This window comes from Ctenopharyngodon idella, chromosome 10 (genome assembly GCF_019924925.1).
Source record: "Ctenopharyngodon idella isolate HZGC_01 chromosome 10, HZGC01, whole genome shotgun sequence".
NCBI lineage: Eukaryota > Metazoa > Chordata > Actinopteri > Cypriniformes > Xenocyprididae > Ctenopharyngodon > Ctenopharyngodon idella.
In genome coordinates this window covers 7,390,973-7,413,865 of record NC_067229.1, presented here as the reverse complement: position 1 = coordinate 7,413,865, position 22,893 = coordinate 7,390,973, and the positions used below count along the sequence as shown (strand labels likewise).

The window sequence follows — 22,893 nt, the reverse complement described above, 5'->3', positions numbered from 1 at the left end:
ATGTGCAAGTCAACAAGAACACTTAAATTTACATTGTAAAATGTTAAAAATAAAGATTTCAAGATTTAAGTATCTAACACATTGTAATATCTCATTTAAAAAATATATCAAAAAGATTTAATATAACGACTGAAAATCACAAAATTCACAATTTTTATTGCACATATATATATATATATTAGAGATGCACCGATATATCAGCCACTAATCAGTATCGGCTGATAAAAGCACAAATTCACACTATATATATATATATATATATATATATATGTATGTATATGTATTAGAGATGCACCGATATATCGGCCACTAATCGGTATCGGCCGATAAAAGCACATTTTTACACTATCGGCTATCGTCCGATAGTTTAAAAACAGCCAATAGTCAGGGCCAATATATCCTGTCAATCAAAAGCACTGAATTTGTGTTTTGTGTAAATAAAATGCTAAGAAACCAGTTTGATGTTTAATATTAATAGTAATTATATGAATTAATAACATTCAGAAAGTTAAGAAATAATAATTTAATTTTCGGAATTTAGTTAATGTGTGTTAATATTAATTTGAGTAATGTGTTTGTTTATAACTGATAATCTGAAATAAGTTGATGAAATGGAGAGAATAAAATTTCTAAATATAATAATTAAAAATATAATGATTAATTATTAATTAGAATGAAATTATCATCAATTTAAAAGAAGGTATAAAAGGCAGAACCCCCAAACTATCAGTATTGTTATCGGTATTGGCAAATATCACTTGAATAATCGGCTATCGGTGGAGAAATTTAGTATTGGTGCACCTCTAATATATATATATATATATATATATATATATATATATATATATATATATATACAGTTGCAAGAAAAAGTATGTGAACCACTTGCAGAATCTGTGAAAATGTTAATAATTTTAACAAAATAAGGGAGATAATACAAAATGCATGTTATTTTTTAATTAGTACTGTCCTGAGTCATAAGATATTTTACATAAAATATGTTTACATATAATCCACAAGACAAAAAAAAATAGCTGAATTTATTAAAATAACAAATAACCCCATTCATAAGTATGTGAACCATTGATTCCTTCTGAAGCATCAGTGAATGTTTGAATCTTTTTTAATAGATGTGTTTGAGTCCCTCAGTTGTCCTCAGTGTGAAAAGACGGATCTCAAAATCATTCAGTCACTGCTGGAAAGGGTTCAAATATGCAAAAGATGCTGGAAAACTGAAGAACTGAATACCACAGGGTCAGGTTAAAATATGATCACAGGTGATCAAAATCACCTCATTTGTGAAAGAGTATAGTTAAATGTAATTTGAATTTGAATAAAGCTTTATCCTGAATAGCTGAATTAAACTGAAAGCTTTAATAGACTCGAGTGTTTACCGTTCGTTACCCCAGGGTGCCCTTAATGGGTCTTGATCGGAGTTTAAATCGACCGCATTGCCATTTATGGCCCCCGTGGGAGTCGGGTTGCGTGTTTGTACTGTGATTACAGTTACATAACCTTTCCCAGCAGGGCTCCTGTTTAATCACAGAGAAATTTTATTTATAGAAAAAAAAGTTCAAACTACAATATTAAGGCTTTTTATAAGTTTCTTGATTCTGAGATTTTTCAGATCATCGTTTCAGATGATATGCCATCACAAGTCAGAGATTTTAATACAAACTCAAACATTTCTCTACAAATCCTTGCAAATTATCTGAGCCATGCTAATTATTTATTAAATATATATTATAACATCTTACTATATATTTAGATATTATTAAAATATATTATTAGCATTTAAGTTGTTAATTTTTTTTTTTTTAACACCTTTACCATACTATGTCAACAATCGTCTCATTTTTGTCTCTTAGGAATGAAACTAAACTCTCCAGAGGAATAAAAGAGCAACATCTGAACAATGTCCCTTGTGGATCGTATAATTTGAATTCCATTTAAATTGGTCGATGGCAGACATTGCCTAAACTGCAAAAAACAAGACACGTCTATCCAATTTTCCATATAATGAAGCTGAATAGATGTCCTCAGACTCGTGCCAATATTGATTTGCCTCCTGTGAAAAGCAACTGATTCTCTGCCCTTTTGCTTACCATGCACACAAAGTCTTTTCATAGAAAGGAAATGGAAAATGATTAACTTTAATGATGGCCATTGTGTAAGAGCAGGTGACAAAATGTCGCTTTCTCTCAAATTATTGTACCTTTTTATGTCCCCGTCATCGCTAATCTTGTCTCCATTAGCAAATGCATCTATACAAAGTCCTCTTTTAATCAGCCCTCTCCTGCATTTCCTGTGCTCATTAGACACTACGACAAGCTTAGCAGGAGAAAGTGATGTTAAAGGGCTTCATGTGTACCGCTTTTTCAACACTCTTTCCCTTCGGCGAGGACCCCTGGGTTACTTCACCCAGTTGGCACAAAAAGAAAAAACGTTTTGAATGCTTGTTCCTCTGTAACCCTTGTGTAGAAGTGCCAGCAGCAAAGTTATTTCCATGCAATCTGTGAAAAGAACATCTCTTTTTTAACAAAAGGAAGGATATTTTAGGCAATGGCAGAAATCATATTTTCCCCACCACTGGTAATTATTAATAATTATTATTATTATTATTGTCTTGTCTAGCAAGTAATTAACGGCTTGAGGTATAATTCGTACAGTTATAAGACTTACCGCCAAGCCATGGTTTCATATCTCATCAGGGTATCCAGTCAGGCGTAACTTGCCAATGATGGCTTCATTACCGACACTCGGCACTTTTATCTCATCTGAATGATTTCATTTCTGCAGGTGTGTGTGTTTTTTAAATCTGCTGATTGATTTTTACATGTAAGTGCATGATTTTCCCAGTGAATTGTTATTGCTCAGAGATTGCACTTGCTTCTATTATGATTCATAAGTATCAACTTTGCCTCAGTAGTTATGGTTCCATCCACCTATTTTTATGCAAATTTTGGGATATCCAACCTGATCTCACGAGGTGGCAATTTCATTTGAATTATATGATGTGACTCATACAAAAATATACGTTTATTGGGGGGAAAAAAAGGTAAACGTATCCGTCACTGGGGTGTAAGCAGGTCGTACGAAAACTTATGAATGAGATTGTACGAATTAGCCACTAATTCGCCAAAATGTATTATGAATTTCCATGAGATTGTGTTTAGTATATTGCATAAAAAATGGCAAGGTGTGCATCAATTCTAAAAATTAAAAAACGTACATACTCAATTGAGGCAGATCATTTTTTATCCAATAAGAAAATAAGCACATAAACTACGATGGAAACACGTTTACCGAATAAATCCTTAAAAAAATCGCTCAACAGAGGATGTGATTGGGTAAGTGGACTAACCAGTGGACAAATCACATCGCACAGCATCTCAAGTGTCGGTTTGGTCGCTCTGAAATGTCGCAATATTTTGCACCAATTTCCCAGGAAGTGACAATTTTGTTCTCTTGAATACATGTGATTTATTCACAAATGTTTTATGTGATATTCCAATTTTGCACATAAATGAGCAACTTTGGATGGAAACAAAGCTAGCGACATTGACTTTAGACCAAATTATTCAAAAGTTTAAAAGTAAGCAAATATGTCGATTATTTACCAGTATGTGGCGCAGTCATCTTTCTTTTCAGGTACCTTTGTTTTAAAGGGTTAGTTCACCCAAAAATGAAAATTATGTCATTAATTACTCACCCTCATGTCGTTCCACACCCGCAAGACCTTCGTTCATCTCCGGAACACAAATTAAGATATTTTTGATAAAATCCGATGGCTCAGTGAGGCCTGCATTGCCAGCAAGATCATTTCCTTTTTCAATGCCCAGAAAGGTACTAAAGACATATTTAAAACAGTTAATGTGACTACAGTGGTTCAACCTTAATGTTATAAAGTGACGAGAATACTTTTTGTGCGCCAAAAAAAACAAAATAGCGACTTTATTCAACAATATCTAGTGATGTGCGATTTCAAAACACTGCTTCATGAAGCTTTGAAGCTTTACGAATCTTTTGTTTCGAATCAGTGGTTCGGAGCGTGCATTAAACTGCCAATGTCACGTGAACTATTGAAATTTTGGAAAACTTATTATATAACAAAGCCTCGTTTACTGAAATCAAGTGATTTTGGCGCTCCGAACCACTGATTCGAAACAAAAGATTCGTAAAGCTTCGAAGATTCATGAAGCAGTGTTTTGAAATCGCCCATCACTAGATATTGTTGAATAAAGTCGCTATTTTTTTTATTTTTTTTTATGCACAAAAGTATTCTCGTCGCTTCATAACATTAAGGTTGAACCACTGTAGTCACATGAACTGTTTTAAATATGTTTTTAGTAGCTTTCTGGGCATTGAAAAAGGAAATGATCTTGCTGGCAATCGGATTTTATCAAAAATATCTTAATTTGTGTTCCGAAAATGAATGAAGGTCTTACGGGTGTGGAACGACATGAGGGTGAGTAATTAATGACAGAATTTTCATGTTTGGGTGAACTAACCCTTTAAAGATCCCAACAAAGTTTCTAAAATCATACAAAATTGTAGGTGTAGCAAAAAAAAATGGTTTTATATCTAAATCCAAGATGGCTGCCAGTTTGACTGATGATTTTCACAGTGACAGAGACACAAAATATTAATAAAACAGCTCAGAAAAATTGAAATTGATGAGTGATACTTGAGTTTATTTTGAGATCTCTCACTTTTGATTGCAGATTCTCCTGGAAACAAGCAAAGTTTGGAACTTTACTGAGATTCTCAAACTTCGTTTCTCAGAGGGAAATTCTGAAGCAAAAGCCTTAAGCAAAAGTTAATTTGCTAACCAACTGAGAAATCACATCTCATTTGTGATTTTTCTTGCTTACAGGCTATGAAAACCAGCACCAATTTAGGAAATTCAACCATCGTTATGAGTGTTCCTATTTCTGGCCGTTACTCACGAACACTTATGTGCAAAATAATGAACACCAAACCGACACTATAACAATATAAAAAAAACCCACTTGAGTTAATGAGATCGTACTTATACACACATGTATAACAAGTTCTCCATTTCAAAACCTTGAACACAGGGTTTCCAAGTGCTCGGTTGATATTTGCACCTGCTAATTACGCAGCAAGAGCCATGCAGAGAGCGACGATTGAAAATAGATGAAGCTTTACACACACCACAGCTTTGTGTCCCTTGTTGTTGTGTTGTGATCTGGGACATCAGAGATTCTGATCTACGTCAGGTGGGGACATATGGGATTTGAAAAAGAATTTGATGATAATTGACAGTAATGAGCTGAACGGGCCCAGTGGCATGGAAATCAACGCATGTCTTTAGGGAGCAACTCCTTCCTTGTTTTCTGTTCTTTGATGTTGATGTTCTCAGGATCTGTGCTAAACAGAGGTTACAAATGCATGTTCACTGAACGTAAAGGGCTGGTTCACACAAGAATGAAAATTCTGTCATCAGGTACATCGAGAGTAAATCGTAAAACTTTATTTCATGGAACAATGAAGGAATGTTTGGGCTGCTCAATCTTTACTAGAGCTGAGTAAAAATGAGTTCAGATTAATTGAGATCTTCACTGGTTTCAGTGGCGACATGCTGAATGTACAGCACCAGAGTACAAGAAATCATGTTTTACCCAAGTTTGCACTTTGCAGTCTGAGTTGCAAATTCCTGACAGGAAACATCTTGCAGATGTATGGAGGCCCATTTCTGCTACATAAGAAAAAAATACAATGCTTTGCTAACTAAGTCAATTTGAAATTATGACATACTAAGTCATAATTATGACCCCCCCCAAAAAAAATCAGAATTATGACAAAGTCAAAATTAAGACACGCTTTTTGAAATTAAGATATTAAGACAAGTCAATTATGAGATAAAAAGTCGACATTCTGACAAAAAGTTGTCATTATGAATTAAAAAATAGTTTTGACATAAAAGGTCAAAATTGACATACTAAGTCATAATTTTTACTTTATTTCATAATTATGACAAAAAGTTGAAATTATGAGATATATAGGTCATAATTATGAGATTAAAAACTCATAATTATGACTTAATATGCAATAATTAATCAGAATTTTGACTTTTTGTCAAAATTGACTTTGAGTCGATTTAAATTTTTCATCTCATAAATGAGTTCCGATTAATTGTGATAGTATGTCATAATTTTGACTTTTATATCTCATAAATAAGACTTAGCTTGTCATAATTTCAACTTTTTGTCTCATAATTTGACTTTTTTCATAAATAGGATTTAGCTTTTTGTTTCATAATTATGAATTAGTATGTCATAATTTCGACTTTTTGTCTCATAGGGCTTAGCTTCTCGTCGACTTTTTATCTCATAATTATGACTTAGCTTATCGTGGACTTTGACTTTTTGACTTAGCTTCTCAATTCCGACTTTTCATCTCATAATTATGATTTAGCTTGTCATAATGTCGACTTTTATATCTCATAAATATGACTTAGTATGACATAATTTTGACTTTTCATCTCATAAATAGGACTTCACTTGTCATAATTTCAACATTTTATCTCATATTTGACTTTTCGTGTCATAAATAGGACAGCTTGTCATAATTTCGACTTTTATATCTCATAATTATGACTGTCATAATTTCGACTTTTATATCTCATAAATAGGACTTGTCATAATTTCAACATTTTATCTCATAATTGACTTAGTATGTCATAATTTTGACTTTTTGTCTGATAAATAGGACTTAGCTTCTCATAATTTTGACTTTTCATCTAATAATCATGACTTAGCTTGTCATAATGATTGCTGATTGTAATCATACAGTGTAATCAGTGTCTGAATCACGAACAAATGACTTATAAACTGGTTCTTTTTAATGAATTAAAAACATGCAGTGCAAACAATCACTTGACATTTGATATTCAACAATGTTTTGATCTGCCTGCATCGACACCGTTGTATGCGAACTGAACTGAGCTGGATGATGACAGCACTATTTACTCCAGCGCTGATATAGATAAATTAACTAAATTAATAACTATTGATTCTTACATCGGAATGAATCAATACTGAATTTACTTAAGAAGGATAATGACACCATTTTGTATATGTATATGTGTGTGTATCTATCACAACGGACCGCTGGCTGTCTTATTACAGTTTTCTCGCTCCAGGTGGCCTTGTCTCTTTAGTCTGACACCCTCATCAGATGCCATTCACACCTGCCATTCCCCACAATGAAATTTTAGGGAACAAGATTTGGCTCGTTGTTCTCCCAAAACATCCCTCTCATTCAGGTATGATAAAAGATTGTGTAGCCAGCGAGCTATAACATATTCAGATAGACAATACTCAATCATACTGTATTGATGTTCTCCCACGATACTCCATTTGTTATGCTGCAATGCATTGTGGGTGATTGATTTTCTCTGCCTTGTCTTTACTGAAGGAATAATTGATATGAGAGCCGGTTTGTGTTAGAGGTACTTAGTTAAAGAGAATCAATTCAAGAATGAGAAGAAGCTGAGAAACAAAGAAGAAAACAAAAAATCCAGAAACTACTAAAACTACCCATAAGCCCTCAGGTTTTCTTCTAACTGGAAACAGTCTGACAGTGGACTATGATCATTACTGAAGAACTTACAAAAGAAACCCATGTTCTTTGCAGTCACAGTCCAATTCCCCCTGAACGGTGAGTGGAAATTCAAGAGGAAATCAGTCGTACTGCACTTTTTTTTTTAGCCTATTTGTCTGAAAAGACGGTTTGAATACCCATGAGCCCTCTGTTTTTCTTTTAACTCTGGTCTGATTGTAGAGTACATCATTATCAGAAGAAAATCTTCTGAGTTCAGTTAGGCCAGAATCACTAGTCGACACATTTAGCCCCTGGTCTCGTTGTACAAAGGCTATTACATAGGCTTACTAAATTTTGACCATTGCTCTCGCGTCTTACGTTTTAAACTGCAAAAACGAGTTCTGTGTGCCCTTATTGGTAACGTATTGTGTCTTTTACTTCCGATCGATATTTTCATCTTCTTGCTTGAACTCAAAACTCAAGCGTTTGATTATCTACCAAATGTTTATGTTCAGCATACAAAGCAAAAGTTATACTGAAGTCCTCAAAGCCAGTTACTTGCTTACGCTAAACAAACGCGAGACCGCGCAGTAATACCAGCAGGTCATTTACAAAAATATAGAGCTGTGTAATATAACACGTAAAATATTTAATTCATGAGGTTATACCTTCGAAACAGTGTGTATTTTTCCTTCTGCTTCTGTAAAGTATCTTGCCCCACAGATGTCCATTCATATCATTAAAGGGTTAGTTCACCCAAAAATGAAAATCATGTCATTAATTACTCACCCTCATGTCGTTCCACACCTGTAAGACCTTCGTTTATCTTCAGAACACAAATTAAGATATTTCTGATTAAATCCGATGGCTCAGCGAGGCCTGCATAGACAGCAATGGTACTTCCTCTCTCAAGATCCATAAAGGTACTCAAAACATATTTAAATCAGTTCATGTGAGTACAGTGGTTCAATATTAATATTATAAAGCGACGAGAATATTTTTTGTGTGCCAAAAAAACCCCCAAAATAACGACTTTTTAACAATTTCTAATGATGGCCGATTTCAAAACACTGCTTCATGAAGCTTTGGAGCTTTATGAATCGAATCAGTGGTTCGGAGCGCCAAAGTCACGTGATTTCAGCAGTTTGGTGGTTTGACACGCGATCCGAATCACTGATTTGACTCAAAAGATTCTCCGGAGCAGTGTTTTGAAATCGGCCATCACTAGATATTGTTAAAAAGTCGTTATTTTGCTTTTTTGGCGCACAATAAATATTCTCGCCGCTTTATAATATTAAGGTAGAACCACTGTACTCACATGAACTGATTTAAATATGTTTTAAGTACCTTTATGGATCTTGAGAGAGGAAGTACCATTGCTGTCTATGCAGGCCTCACTGAGCCATCGGATTTCATCAAAAATATCTTAATTTGTGTTCCGAAGATGAACGAAGGTACGCCATGAGGGTGAGTAATAGAGGACATTATTTTCATTTTTGGGTGAACTAACCCTTTAAGAGCATTGCACTCGCGCGGTGTTTGTCGTTGACGAACACAATTTCAATTTTTGTCGACTTAAACCAGACGCTGTAAGTTTAACTTGCAGCCTACTGCACTATTTAACTTTTACTTTTATTTACTTTACAGAAACATTTTTATATTCTCATGATATGACGTCAAGAAACTAAAAACATTTGCAGCCTTAAAGGGATAGTTCACCCAAAACAGGCCCCCCCATTCACTACCATTATAAAGCTTGGAAGAGTCAGGATATTTTTGAACATAACTCCGATTGTGTTCGTCTAAAAGAAGATAGTCATATAGGATGGCTTGAGGGTGAGTAAATCATGGGATAATTTTCATTTTTGGGTGAACTATCCCTTTAAGTGACATTGTTTTATAATGCAAATGGGAAATTTATAAGCCAAAAATTTGGGAACAGATCCCTTTAGTTGGTTCACACTCTATTTTTGATGTCTAAAAGCTGGTTCAATTAATGAAACCGTTAAAAATTCTTCCATCATTAATGTATTCTGAGGAAGAAATACATGCAGAAAAAAAGACAATAAAACTATATATATTTGGATATTGAAGTGACTGTACAAGTCATCTCTTTCTGATGTAGGGCTACACAGGAACCTTGACCTTGAATTGCCGTTATTTATCTTGTCACAATGACTGTGGGACTAAAGCACAATAACAGCAGCAAAATCACTATTCCGTACTCTAAATCCATTCAGAAAGTTCTGCGAACCATTTACCATCATCATGAATATAATGGTTTGTGATGTCACAGGGGCATTGCAATTATTAAATGTTCCTCTTGTAAATGAATAGCACTTCCTTCTGTTCACTAATTGTGTTTGGGTAAGATGTGCGGTATTGTTGTGTCTGTCTGTAAGGTTATAATATTTATGAATATTAGTATGTGTTGACAGTACGTCTTTCATATCCGGCGACTGATTTCCTCTCATGTAAAGTAGGTCACAGAAGAATAAAGATGTTTGTGGTTAAAAGGTCTGTTTTTCTTAAACTTGTAGTGTACACTTTCTGTGAACTCTGCAGTGTTCCCTAGTAAACAGCACCACCATGTGGCTGAAAAGGCATAACATAAACAAGGGCTATGGTTGGAATAGAAAAAAAAACTATGGTAATAGAGTAAAGCAATACTTTAAAACAAAACTAATGTTCTGTTATTTTATTTTTGCATTAATTTATTATTATCAGTTACTATTAAATAGCAATTGTTAAATTAAGGTTTATGTGTGTAAATAGTTTCTCAAAAAACTGTATTCTTTTAGCTATGAAAAAATGAATTCTTGTAAAACGTAAAAGAAACTACAAGATTAAATAAAGTTCAGCTTTTGAACAACTAAATCATGTTAAATTTATTCAATAAATAAATAAATAAATAAATAAAATAACAAGTGGACAATTGATTGTTTTATTAGATTTTTATTATAATATGTTTATATTCCACTTTACAAATTCTTACAATATTTCTGATGCAAAAAAATCCCTTCTTTTTCAGAGCATGTTTTTGGCCTTAATTGGTCTTAATGATCTTCGTCTTCATACAAACATGATCACAGAATACATAGAATTTGTATAATAAATTACTTAAAAAAAAAATAATAGCAAAAAAAAAAAAAAATCCAGTAATAACTGAATCACAAAACTTGCACCAAGTTTCAAACAAAACTGAAAATGTCAGGAGGACATCCCGTCTCTGAAATAAAACAGATCTGCTTTCGTAAGATTAAAATAACACGTAGGAAAAACAAGAGCAGACGAATCACAAAACAAACTACTTGGACGATGTTCCTTTAATATGCTAAACACTAAAGCTGTACTTTCTGAAACAACAAAAAGCAAAACTGGCGTATAGAATAACATACGATACATTCAAAACATCAATGAGAACTTCGAAACGAGCGAAAACATTCAAAATAAAGTGACAATGCATTCAAGACAAGCGAAAAAAATAAAAATAAACGCGAGATCAAGGCAGAACGCCTCCCTTGATCCAATGACTTCATAATGTTCCTTGATGTCACAATGTAGAATGTTACATTGTAACTATGTAACAAAAGCATCAAAGACACAATGTAACACTGTAACGTTTTTGTGCAATTACTGATTGACTCAGTTTTTATGGCAACGTAATTGAGATCAGGCATTAAATGTACAAAACTTTAATTGTGATAGTCTTGATCTACAATCAGCTGATGTCTTACAGATCTTGATCTAATAATCTTAACCTTTCCTTGAGTTTTTATAGATAACGGTCAGCAATGCATCACACATTGGGGGCGTGGTTTAGCGCCGGGTGAACAAATTCCGGTTACCATAGTTACCTATTGTTTCTAAGCAGAAAATTAAGAATCTCATGACAAATCGTAACTATTTTACGTTTTGGCGAATTGATGGCTAATTCATATTAATTCGTACAATCTTATTTATACATTTTTGTATGATCTGCTTACTCCCTATTTGTGGTTAGGATTGGGGTGGCGTTAGGATGGGCCTTCATGCTTAATAATTGTACGTTTTTGTACGTTTCACATTGTACGAATTCATACGAAAGCGCTACCTCGTAACATAGTTACGTTTTCCTGTGAGATCAGGTTTGGCGCTTTTCAGAAAGAGAATACTGAAAGGTATTGCTGCTTTCACGCAACGTCGTAATTACCGTAACATCGAGATTACGACACGTGAGGTTCTATTCGGAGCTGTTCACATCCTCGGACTGGGAATTATGCATTTCTATGGCAACGCTATCAACGCCTAAATTTATCAGCAGTGGTCACATGATACATGTAGGAGCTCTCAGAAAATCCCTATCTTACAAACTATTTACGAACTCTATGAGGACATTAGGGCTGGGACAATACATCGATTCTTGATTCACGATACAGTGAATTTGGATCGATTCTGATATTTTCTCTCTCGAATCGATTCTGAGCTTAGTTTTAACAGCAGATGGCGCTCTAGGCTAGTTTTTAACCGCACACTCAAATGCTCATGAAGAAGAGTGCTGGAGAGCAATTGTGCGCTCGGCTGAGTCACGTAAGTGGTTAAATATACTTGGACCTCAGCTCAGAATGCTTTTATGGCGCTAGATTAATGTAAACACAGCCCACTGCTAACATTCTTGTAATTTGCTTCAACCTTTTCAAACTTTATGAATGATTATTTTAGGTTGAAGTGGTGTGAGTAAAGGAACTGGAAGCAAGAGTACGGGTGTTTCTAAAGCACGTAGTGTTAAAAAAACGAAGCTCAGAATCGATTCGAGAGAGAATCGTGATACATCGGAAAATATCTCCAGATTGTTTGTAACGCAAATCGATGTTATGTCACAGCCCTAGACGTGAGCACTTTTTACAAGTTGAAATCTCGTCATTACGGTAATTACAACATGGCGTGAACGCACCTTATTTTTGTATATTTTCTGCTATCCAATTGACTAAAATAAACTATAAAATCATTTTTTCTAAAAAATAGCTAAAGTTACACTGTAAAAATGGAGTAATGTTTTAACAGGAAAAAAATGCTACAGAAAAAAAACTGCTTATTGGATGAGCTCATGTTACCTTACCATATATGGTAAAACATATTTAATAAGACAATGTGAGCACTTTTATGGTAAAATGATGTTGAAATGGTTATAAAATATATAATTTCATGTAAAATTTTTACTTTATATGTTAATTGTATTATTTTAGTGTCATATGCATAACCCTATTGCTGTTTTGGAAATGTATCTTAATTTTATTCATAAAACTATAGTAACCATGGTAACTAGTATTCCCCCTCTCTTCTGAGTGCATCTATATATGCCCGTTGCGCAACTGTAATTCTGATCAGTACAGACGTCTATTCCAAGAACAGGTCGTTTTCAAAGCCGTTACGCTGTATTAACAATCACTTAACAATATAGAATTCAGCACAATAAATATAGAAACACAATACAAAACAAGGCCTCAGAAAGTTTGTCTCTGAATTGTTCTCTGAGAAATAACATGAGTGAACAGCGCTAGAATCCTGTCATTTTTCACCTGCTTGGAAAATCCCATTAAAATTGCCTCAAATTCCACATTATATTGAATATTGAAGCTGTGTTCTCTAGTTCCTGGATATTATCATAGCTGTGTTTGTGTGTGCGCACGTGTGTGTGTGTTTTAACAGTCCGAGTCTTGGAGTCATCATCGCGGCATTGACGCCCAGAGATAGAGGGTGTGCGGTCACAGTAAGACGCAGTGCAGCCTCTGGGAACCCGAAGGTCTGTCCGCCCGCCATTTGGCTTTCCTCTTCTTCTTCAGACCCCGTTCTGGGATCTGCTGACTGTGAACAGAGATCAACATCAATGCCATTGAGATGAATGGGAATGCCAACGCATAGCTAGCTTTGTAGCGTACGGAGGGTCAAAGTAGATGGAATCTGTAAACTTCGACGCACCGTATTACTCTGACGAGCTCGTGAAACGCTTTGTCTACATTCATGGGCGGATCCTTTGCACTCGTCTCAATATATGTGATCTGTGACAAAGACATAAAAACACAACAATTATAATGGCAAAAATCATTCATAGTAGATGTGACATGATTAAGATTGTATTATTTGTGTAATTATTAGAATAATGATTTTATTGTTTTTATTAAAAATATTACAACATGTCTGATAAGAAAAATGTATGAAAAATTCAAGATGAAATCAAAATGTACTCTATTTATTAAACATTGATGGTCTTATTGAGAACTATTTTTTGGTTTGCATTATTGTAAGAAAATACTGTAAAATATTAAAAAGAAAACTGAATAAATGATGAATTAATAACAAATTAATGGATTCATATTATGAAATTTGTGATGAAGACGATTTAAAATACAATTATAATAGCAGATTTGTTGTGATTAAAAAATATTTTGTATTATTAATAATAATAATTATATTATTATTGTTTTATTAATGAAATATTTAAACATGTTTGATAAGAAAAAAATAATGAAAAATTTAACATAAAAATAAAATTTGACTATTTCTTAATAAAAATGGATGGCCCTATTGCGAACTATGTATTGGTTTGCAATATTGTAAAATATATTTGAAAATATTTTTAAAAATATTAAATAAAAGATTAACAAATAACAAATGGATTGATCAATAATAATAATACGTGATCTGTGATGAAGACAAAAATGCAACACTTACAATAGCAAGATTATTGATGGCAAATATACATGATTCAAATATATTTATTATTATTATTATTAATTATGTTATTATTATTAGAACCAGTGTGATAAGAAAAATGAATGAAAAATTCAACATGAACTCAAAATGGACTATTTCTTAATAAAAATTGATGGTCCTATGATGGAACTATTTATTGGTTTGCAATATTATAAAATATATTTGAAAATATTTAATAAAAATATAAAAAAATAAATGAATTGATCAACAATAATAATAATAATAATAATCTGTGATCTGTGATGAAGACAAAAATGCAACTCTTACAATAGCAAGATTATTAATAGCAAATATACATGATTCAAAAAGATTATTATTATTACTATTGGAATCAGTCCGATAAACAAAACAAAGAAAAACAAAAAATTCAACATGAAATCAAAATTGACTCTTTCTGAAAAATAAACATTGATGGTCTTATTATGAACTATTTATTGGTTTTCAGTGCATTATTTGACAATATTGTAAACTACTAAAAAACATTTAAATAAGAGGTTAAATAATAATAATAATAATAATTAATATTTAAATGAAAATATAATGTAATAATAATGTAAACGTGAAATATTTATTGGTTTGCATTACTGTAAAAAAAAATATAAGCTGGAGCCATATATACAAATAATACTGTAAAACAATATTAGTTTTCAAATGTTTTTTTATAACATACCAATTTTCTTTTCTATTCTGCTGATGTAATCAAGGCCTTGTGGGTTGAAAAACAATATTAACCAATAATATCATGGCCTAACATGTTTTACTTTTCACAATCCAATCAAATCCCGGTAGATAAAACCATATGATTAGCTTGTGTATATTCTGGTTCATTCAGAATGATATCACAGGTTATATCACAGGTTTCACTCACGCTGTGTTTGGAGGCCATCTCTCGTCCCTGCTCACTAGTGATCTTGCGTAAATGCACCAGGTCAACTTTATTTGCCACCAGAACCATGGGAAACGACTCCCTGCGACACAGACACAATCAAGAGACACAGTAAGGGGCCTTTTACACGACACCGCTTTAACTAAAAACAGAAAACTTTTTATGCGTTTTGGCCATTCATTTACACAATAACGGCATTTTGGGGGCTTGAAAACGCAAACTTTTTTAAAAAAACGGTTTCGAAGTGCAAGTTTTTGAAACGATACCAATAACGTTACTGATAACGATACCGTTATCGTCTCAGTGAAAACTACAAAAACGAGAATTTGTGAAAACGGTGACGTCACGCACATGTGTATTATGTGTTATAAGTAGTGTAAAAGCACGTAGTGTTTCTTTACAAAGTGACATCGCCAACTACTGGCCTGGCATGAATAATACAGCATTTTTAGTCAATTTCGTGGATCCGTGTGAACAGGGATCATTTGGACAACACTGTCTCTGTGAAAAACGCAAAGGAAAACTTTTCTGGTTTTAGTACATCGTTGTCATGTAAACATACCCTAAATCGCACCAGTCTGTAACTCAAATGTGTGTTGATGTGTGTTTGTACCTGTCCTTCACTCTCAGAATAAGCTGGTGGAAACGGTCCACGTGTTCAAAACTGGCTTTATCAGTGACTGAGAAGACGATGAGAAATCCGTCTCCGGTCCTCATGTACTGCTCCCTCATGGCACTGAACTCCTCCTGCCCGGCCGTGTCCAGAACTACACAAACACACAGATCGCCACTGCAGTTTCACACAAATACATACTGTCGTTGACTTCATTCAATTCATTTGCATTTTTTCATTGAAGTATTTTTGTTTACCATTTTATATGTAAATTAAACTTTTCACTTTCATTGTTGTGTTTATCATTCGTAATTTAAAAAAGGAAGTATTTTACAATTATATCATTCTTAATATATTAAAAGGTAAAAAATAAAATACTTGACAAATTTATAAATATTTATTAAATTAAGCCAGTAATTTTGCTCCTCTTTTGTAATAAAAGCATGTTGTTTACTTAATTTAGTTCATTTTTTTTACTTATTTTTTATGTATTTTCATTTACTATTTTATTTTTAAATTAAACTGTTGATTTTTTATTTTACAATTAATATAATTATATAAAATTTATAATTATGTTTATTACATTAAGTTTTTTCACAGTAATTTTTGCTCATCTTTTGCAATAAAAGCATGTTTTTACTTTATTTAGATACGTTTTATTTTTTACTTATTGTTTTTAAGTATTTTTACTATTGTAATTTTAAATTTAAGTTTTCACGTTGTTGATCATTCAGAATGAGAAAAATTGAAAGATTCTACATATATAAATATAGATTTTTTTCTTATTTTAATATATTATATATTAAAAGGTAAAAGTAAAATATTTGACAAATTTATAAATATTAAATAAAGCTTTTTCCCAATAACTTTTGCTCATCTTTTGCAATAATATTTTTCCTCTTTAGCAAGTTGCTTTGGATAAAAGCATGTGATGAAGACGCAAAAATACAATTATAATAGCAAAAATTATTAATAGCAGATTTGTTGTGATTAAAAAATATTTTGTATTATTAATAATAATAGTTATATTATTATTATTATTACATGGTACATTGAACTATTTATTCATAATATAATCATTATTGTTATTGTTAAAGCTGCAGTCCGTAATTTGCCTCTTTGTCGCCATCTCTGTTTGAAACCTGCAATTGCAGTTATTTGTGGAATTATCATCTTTACGTGGGTTGTGCATCAGCACGGCTCCTCAGCACGGATTAATCTAATGTTCGCTGTCAGTCACCACATCAGTGTGGATACTGTACTTCAGAATCAGAATTAGTCTTGGAATTAAGACCAAATAAAAATTTTCACCGGAAAATGTCATCTGAACAAGTAACATGTCTGCCAGTTTTGCTCTGTCCAACTGAGGAAAAAAAAGCATTACAATAAATCGCGCTGCCAATAGTAATTAAATCTAACAATCGCTAGGCTCGGATCATGTCAAACCGTGCAAATTATTATTATTGTTATACTTTGTTCTCAAATTGTTAATGTTAACATCAGCATTGCGTGACTATGTGTATTTAGTGTGTATTAGCGTTGCCTGTAGATTTCAATTTGTGTAGCCACTCCGCAGTCCGAAGTCTTTTGCCTTCGACTACGGGTGAATCTCAGTTGTCACTGATGACTGTCATTTGGACCTTTCTGGATTACAATCCGCCATCAAAATGATAAGTTTAATTATTGCAGCTGCTGTGAGAAAAGGCTATAAATGATCCACCACCACCAGCATCCTCAAATGCAATATAGCCTACTAGCTGGGACTCGTTCTTCATGTAAACAGACGTGACGTAATGACGCAAAGACGAACTGCTGCATGCTTGAATTTCCTGTGGAAACCTACCAGTACCGATTTTGTTAGAAAACATTATTACAAGCTTACCGTTGTGAATCGGGCTAAGGTAAGGAGATAGTTTTGAACACTGGCTGGTTATGTACTTGCTCAAAATTTGATTTTGGATCATTTTTAACCAAAAAAAGTTACAGACTGCAGCTTTAACTAAAACGACAAAAATAGATGTTGTTAATTGAAATGAAGCCAAAATGAAATAAAATAAAATATAAACAGTAGATGAATGAAAAATTTAATAGAAAATATATAGAAATGCTGTCTTTGCAAATAACTGAAATAAAAAAGTTTAACTAAGAAAAATGATAAAAGCACATAACAAATTACTAAAACTTTAAAACTGTAAATATAAAAGCTAATACTATAATAGTACATAGATAATACCAAAATAACACTCTAAATATATTAAAAGTACAATATTTTATAATTTACAAATATCTTAAATATTTAATTTTATTCTCTTTAACTGTTGTAACTTTTAACTCTAACTCATCATTTTGTGATTAATGTTTTGTGTTCATATAAATATTTAATAGTCAGAAATTACTGCTTCATGATTTATTGCTGTGCATAAAATAATCTCTGATTTGTTTGAGCTGCACTGCCCTCTATTGGCATCGCACTGAACTGCTCACCATCCAAAATGGCCCATTGTCCATCAATCTCGGTGTGTTTGAGGTACGAGTCCTCAATGGTGGGGTCGTAGTCAGGGACGAAGATCTTCTGGAAGAATTGTATGGTGAGAGCGCTTTTCCCCACGCCTCCGTCTCCCACCACAACCAGCTTATATGTGGGCAGGTTGTCCCCGGGAACCACGCTGGTCGCCATGGAGACAGCTACACCTGCAATAGAGAGAAAATGGTGTCAGATGAGAGATGTTGCTGTCGATTTGGTAGGCAAGCATACAAATGTATATGATGTATATGTTTAAACAGTTGATTAGATGTTAATCTGTATTATTTAATCATATGAAATGAGTCAGTATGATAAAGTGTATTTGTGCTAGTGCCTTTATGGAGTTTCTTTGTTATCTGAACACACAATGTAGAAATTTTAATAGAAAAAGAGTTTAATTAATATAAATAAATAAATAAATTATTATTATTAGTAGTAGTAGTAGTAGTAAAATAGTGTTAATAATATTTATTATACATAAAATAAATATTTTTAATTAAAATTAAATAATAAACTTGATAATGATAATAATAATAAAAATGTATAAATATAAAAATGTAAAAAAATAATAATAATAATAATATACATTATAAATAATATAACTTTCTCTGCCTCAAAACAACTTTTCTTTTCTGCTGATGTCATCAAGGGCTTGTGGGTTGGGAAAACAATATTAACCAATAATATCATGTCCTAAAATATCCTTTACTTTTCACAATCTAATCTAATCCCAGTAAATAAAACCTTTTTTTTTTTTCTAAACATTCTAGTTCATTCAAAATAAATCTCAGAAAAAACTTTGAGTCAGTGAGTTGAACTCAAGAACTGGAAAGGTATGATTCATTAATGAATCATTAAGGTTTTGTACACTGATTCATTGAAAAAAAAAAAAAAATCATACTCAAACATCCTCTCCGTTGTGTTTTACAAAAGAAATTAAGTGAGTTTAGAACAACATGAGGGTAAATAAAATGCTGACCACACTTTCATTTTTTGGGTGAGCTGTTTCTTTAAGAGAAACAAACAGCGATTCAGACTTTTAATGTCTGAAATGTCACTAATGGACTCTATATTGGCATAAAGAGGCAGTGTGCAAACCGAGGCTTTTCCCAGACATCCAACCAGATCACACACACAGGAAATACGGTCTAGACGAGACACTTGGATTGCCACGCTGTGATTTTGCAGTGTGATCCCAGCTTGAAACTGCCAACAACAAGAAAACCCCAGACAGATTGACCAGTGAGCTAAAACTGAACAAATGAAAGTATGTCAAAGCCTCCAAAAGACACTGAAAAACCTCAAAAACTCAAACACAAGTTCTTATTTTAGGATTAAACACCCCAAACTGTTGGATCTATACCCCTGATGTCAGATGTCAGTATTACACATCTCTTCCAGTCGCCCTTCCTGTCAACCACAATAGAGGGAAGTTCAGGATTTCCTTTCTGAAATCATCTGGGATATGACTCCACTTCTTAAGGATCGTGAAACCACCTGGCTCTAAAACAGGCCAAAAAAAAAATTATATTGTGGCCACGAATTAACAATTTGTTCTCATAACTTGCTAATACGTCAGCATGTTTTACTAATTCGTTCCCTCGTTTTAAGCGAATCGTGCACACGATATAATAATTTGCTCCCTCGTTTTACCAAAGTCCCTTTAAGACAAGTCATTTCACTCGGCGGCCATCTTTGAAACGCTTCTCGGGCATCCAAGTGCAGCTCCTATCTCTTTAAATGTGGAAACATCAAATTCTCCAAAGCTGTTTGCCAAGCTTTCGATTAAATTTAATCTTTGAAATCACCAATGAAATCTGACAACAACTGTCTCATAAATTTTGTTTCTAAATGCTCGAATCATGACAAAAAACAGTATTTTTCAGGCTGGATCAAGCTAATGCACATGCACAGTCCTAAATGCACGTCTCTTGTGCCTCATTTCGGAGGCGCGCGTCTGACTGTTTCTATAGGAACCAGAGCTTCCTACGGCCGCTGCAGTGACGCGATGACTTTACCAATCGCCGATTGGCTCTTATTTAGAAGGCGGGACTTATTCCGCCAAATTGCGTGTTGTACTTTCTCCCATTCAAAACAATATGAATGACATGTCTTGTGTTATTATATAGTCTTTGGTTTTACTAAATCGTGGCCACATTATAATAATTTGTCCCCTTGTTTTAGTTAAATCAAAACGAGGGAACGAATTAGCACAATACGGCCACTATTTACTAAATCGAGGGAACAAAATAATAAGTTGTGGGAACAAATTCTTAATTCGTCGCCACGATTTAACTAAAACAAGACAACGAATTTTATATTTTTGTCCGCATGTTATGTGCGGGGCTCCGTACTAGATAATATGTAAAGTCTGTAATTTTATATACCACAGTCAGCAAACACAAGCGTACAAAAGTGGTTAAACGAAGCCAATGCCAATATAAATACTACAATTTTACAATGGCAAATGATATTTTTTAACATTTAACTAAATATTTACTTAAAAGATATACATATAAATTACAATATTATTCATCACTTTTATTTAATTTAAAAATATTTGAGTAAATAATTGTCACAGTAATTATTAACTAAAAATAACTGAAAACGTGCTCTATTTACAAGAGTATCGGAATATTTTCCGCTAAATTAAAAAAAAAAAAAAAATCGGTCGATTAATCGGCCTTCGGTTTATCGCTAGTAAAAACAATCATGTCACGTACTATACTTTCCATCGTACAACTGTACACTCTCTTTTCGACTATAATTTGATTGTATATTTGTGCTTTATGTGTGATTTATCAAATCTGTGCATGGCTTCAGCACTCATCTGAGCTATGCATATATCAATACACCCACCTTGATCATTCTGTCTGGGCTGCCTAATGCATTACCCATTAGGCTTTATCTTAGGTATGTGCTTATCTATGATCTCCATTATTTGCTGCTGCACTGCAATGAAAGCATCTTCCTGGCAAAAAGGAAACAATGCCTCCTGCATTTTGAGATATGTGTGTTTGCACCGCTTAATGTTGCAATTCACCAATATGATCACTTAATATGTTCATGCATAATGCATAAATGCATGATTTAACTGGTAAAACATGCTTATCTATATAGAAGCAATCAGGTCTCATCTTAAAACGCCAGTTTAATATATAGAAACGTAGATTTTATTCCTTCGTGCTGTTGATAGATGCAATCAGCATGCATTAAAAATGATTACCTTATCACAAGATGACAGCATATGCCAATAGCCCGATCCGTTTCCACAGATGTTGCTGCCGACATTACCGAGTAAATACTCACGCTGAAACGTTTGTCTATTTGTTATACAACTGGATGCAGTGGCTTTTTATCGGGCCACGCGAAGAGCCGTTTTCAGTTCCTCACACCTCGAGAGCGCTCACAGTTAGTTTACACATATTTACAGCTCCAGCAGGGGGAAACGGCTCAGCTCTTTGACAAATATCAAACTTATTTTAAATACTTGACCATACATATTTGTGATACTGCACTTTTTGATTAATATTGTTCACTCAAAATTGATAAATCGAATTTTAGATAAATATATTAAGAATAAAGCTGGAAAACAGCTAGTTGGTCACCCCTCTTCCTCTCGGATTTGGTACGTTCCACTGTCGGAGCACAGTTTGGAAGCACTCGCATGAGTCAATTCCTTATTTCAAAGAGTGCTTATATCTACTTTTTATATTTACTTTATAGATTTTTTTTACTCATTTTATTAGACAAACAAATGAAATATGCAGCAAAAATACAGAACAAATAATGAATTGACTGTATATTGACAAGTTTTACACACGTTTTAAATACTGTATTGACAGATGTCATGTCACTGAAAGAAGTGTGAGACATTTCACTCGTCTGACGGCTCTTTCTCTTCAGGTAAAAAAAAAAAATAGGGAACGTCCCGTACTTTTCAGTAAGTAAGAAACCTATGCCTGTCAATCATTTTGGGCGTTCGGCAAAATTTTAGAGTTGACATGTCGTTGACAGACGCGACTTGGTGGACGTAAAATGGTGAAGCAATTCGTGTACCATCATACAACAAGGTGTTACATGTTTCAAAAAATGTTGACAGGGCTTTATATCCAGCAAAATCCAACGGTTTTTGACTGACGAGCTGATGCTATGATTCAACTGGTGGAAATTAATATGCAGTTTCACAACCCACGCTCCTTCAGCTAAAGATAAGAGACATTTTAGTTTCCGGCTCATTTGTACACAAACAAATTATGTAATTTACTACAGGAGAATATGCTGGAAACAGATCTGTAGCTGTGATGTGTTCTCGACTCGCTCTATCTATGACTTCATAATGGTTGCCTAGTAACAGACAGGCTTTCTCCTGTACCCTCTCTCGTCATCTAAACCTGCTTCAAACGACCATCAGAGCCTGAACTTTCCATATTAAAATGACAGAGTTCAATCGAGAGTTGTTGCCTTCTATAAAGTGTTAATGCGATGTAATTATGTTAGAAGTGCAGATCCAGGTCACACCTTGGAAATGAGACGTAAATACATCCT

The 22,893-nt window shown here is 33.5% G+C and overlaps 1 protein-coding gene across 1 annotated transcript; it reads right to left on the bottom strand.

The window, feature by feature from the left end:
• Positions 1 to 10,508: 10,508 nt before the first annotated feature.
• On the bottom strand, positions 10,509 to 21,768 carry mrasb (muscle RAS oncogene homolog b). Its single transcript, XM_051910754.1, has 6 exons — positions 21,572 to 21,768; positions 18,306 to 18,512; positions 15,822 to 15,975; positions 15,191 to 15,290; positions 13,528 to 13,607; positions 10,509 to 13,413 (listed from the first exon to the last, which is right to left on the bottom strand). The coding sequence occupies exons 2-6, from the start codon at positions 18,496 to 18,498 to the stop codon at positions 13,314 to 13,316; spliced, it is 627 nt and encodes a 208-aa protein (XP_051766714.1). The 5' UTR covers positions 18,499 to 18,512; positions 21,572 to 21,768; the 3' UTR covers positions 10,509 to 13,313.
• Positions 21,769 to 22,893: the final 1,125 nt, after the last annotated feature.

What these genes read in the sequence shown, in the direction of transcription:
- mrasb (XM_051910754.1), bottom strand. Translation starts at nt 18,498, where the DNA reads ATGGCGACCAGCGTGGTTCCCGGGGACAACCTGCCCACATATAAGCTG. An exon ending in ATTCTGAGAGTGAAGGACAG is followed by an intron (nt 15,291 to 15,821) that starts GTACAAACACAC and finishes TCTGTGTCGCAG; the next exon opens with GGAGTCGTTTCCCATGGTTC. An exon ending in GAGCTCGTCAGAGTAATACG is followed by an intron (nt 13,414 to 13,527) that starts GTGCGTCGAAGT and finishes CTCTGTTCACAG; the next exon opens with TCAGCAGATCCCAGAACGGG.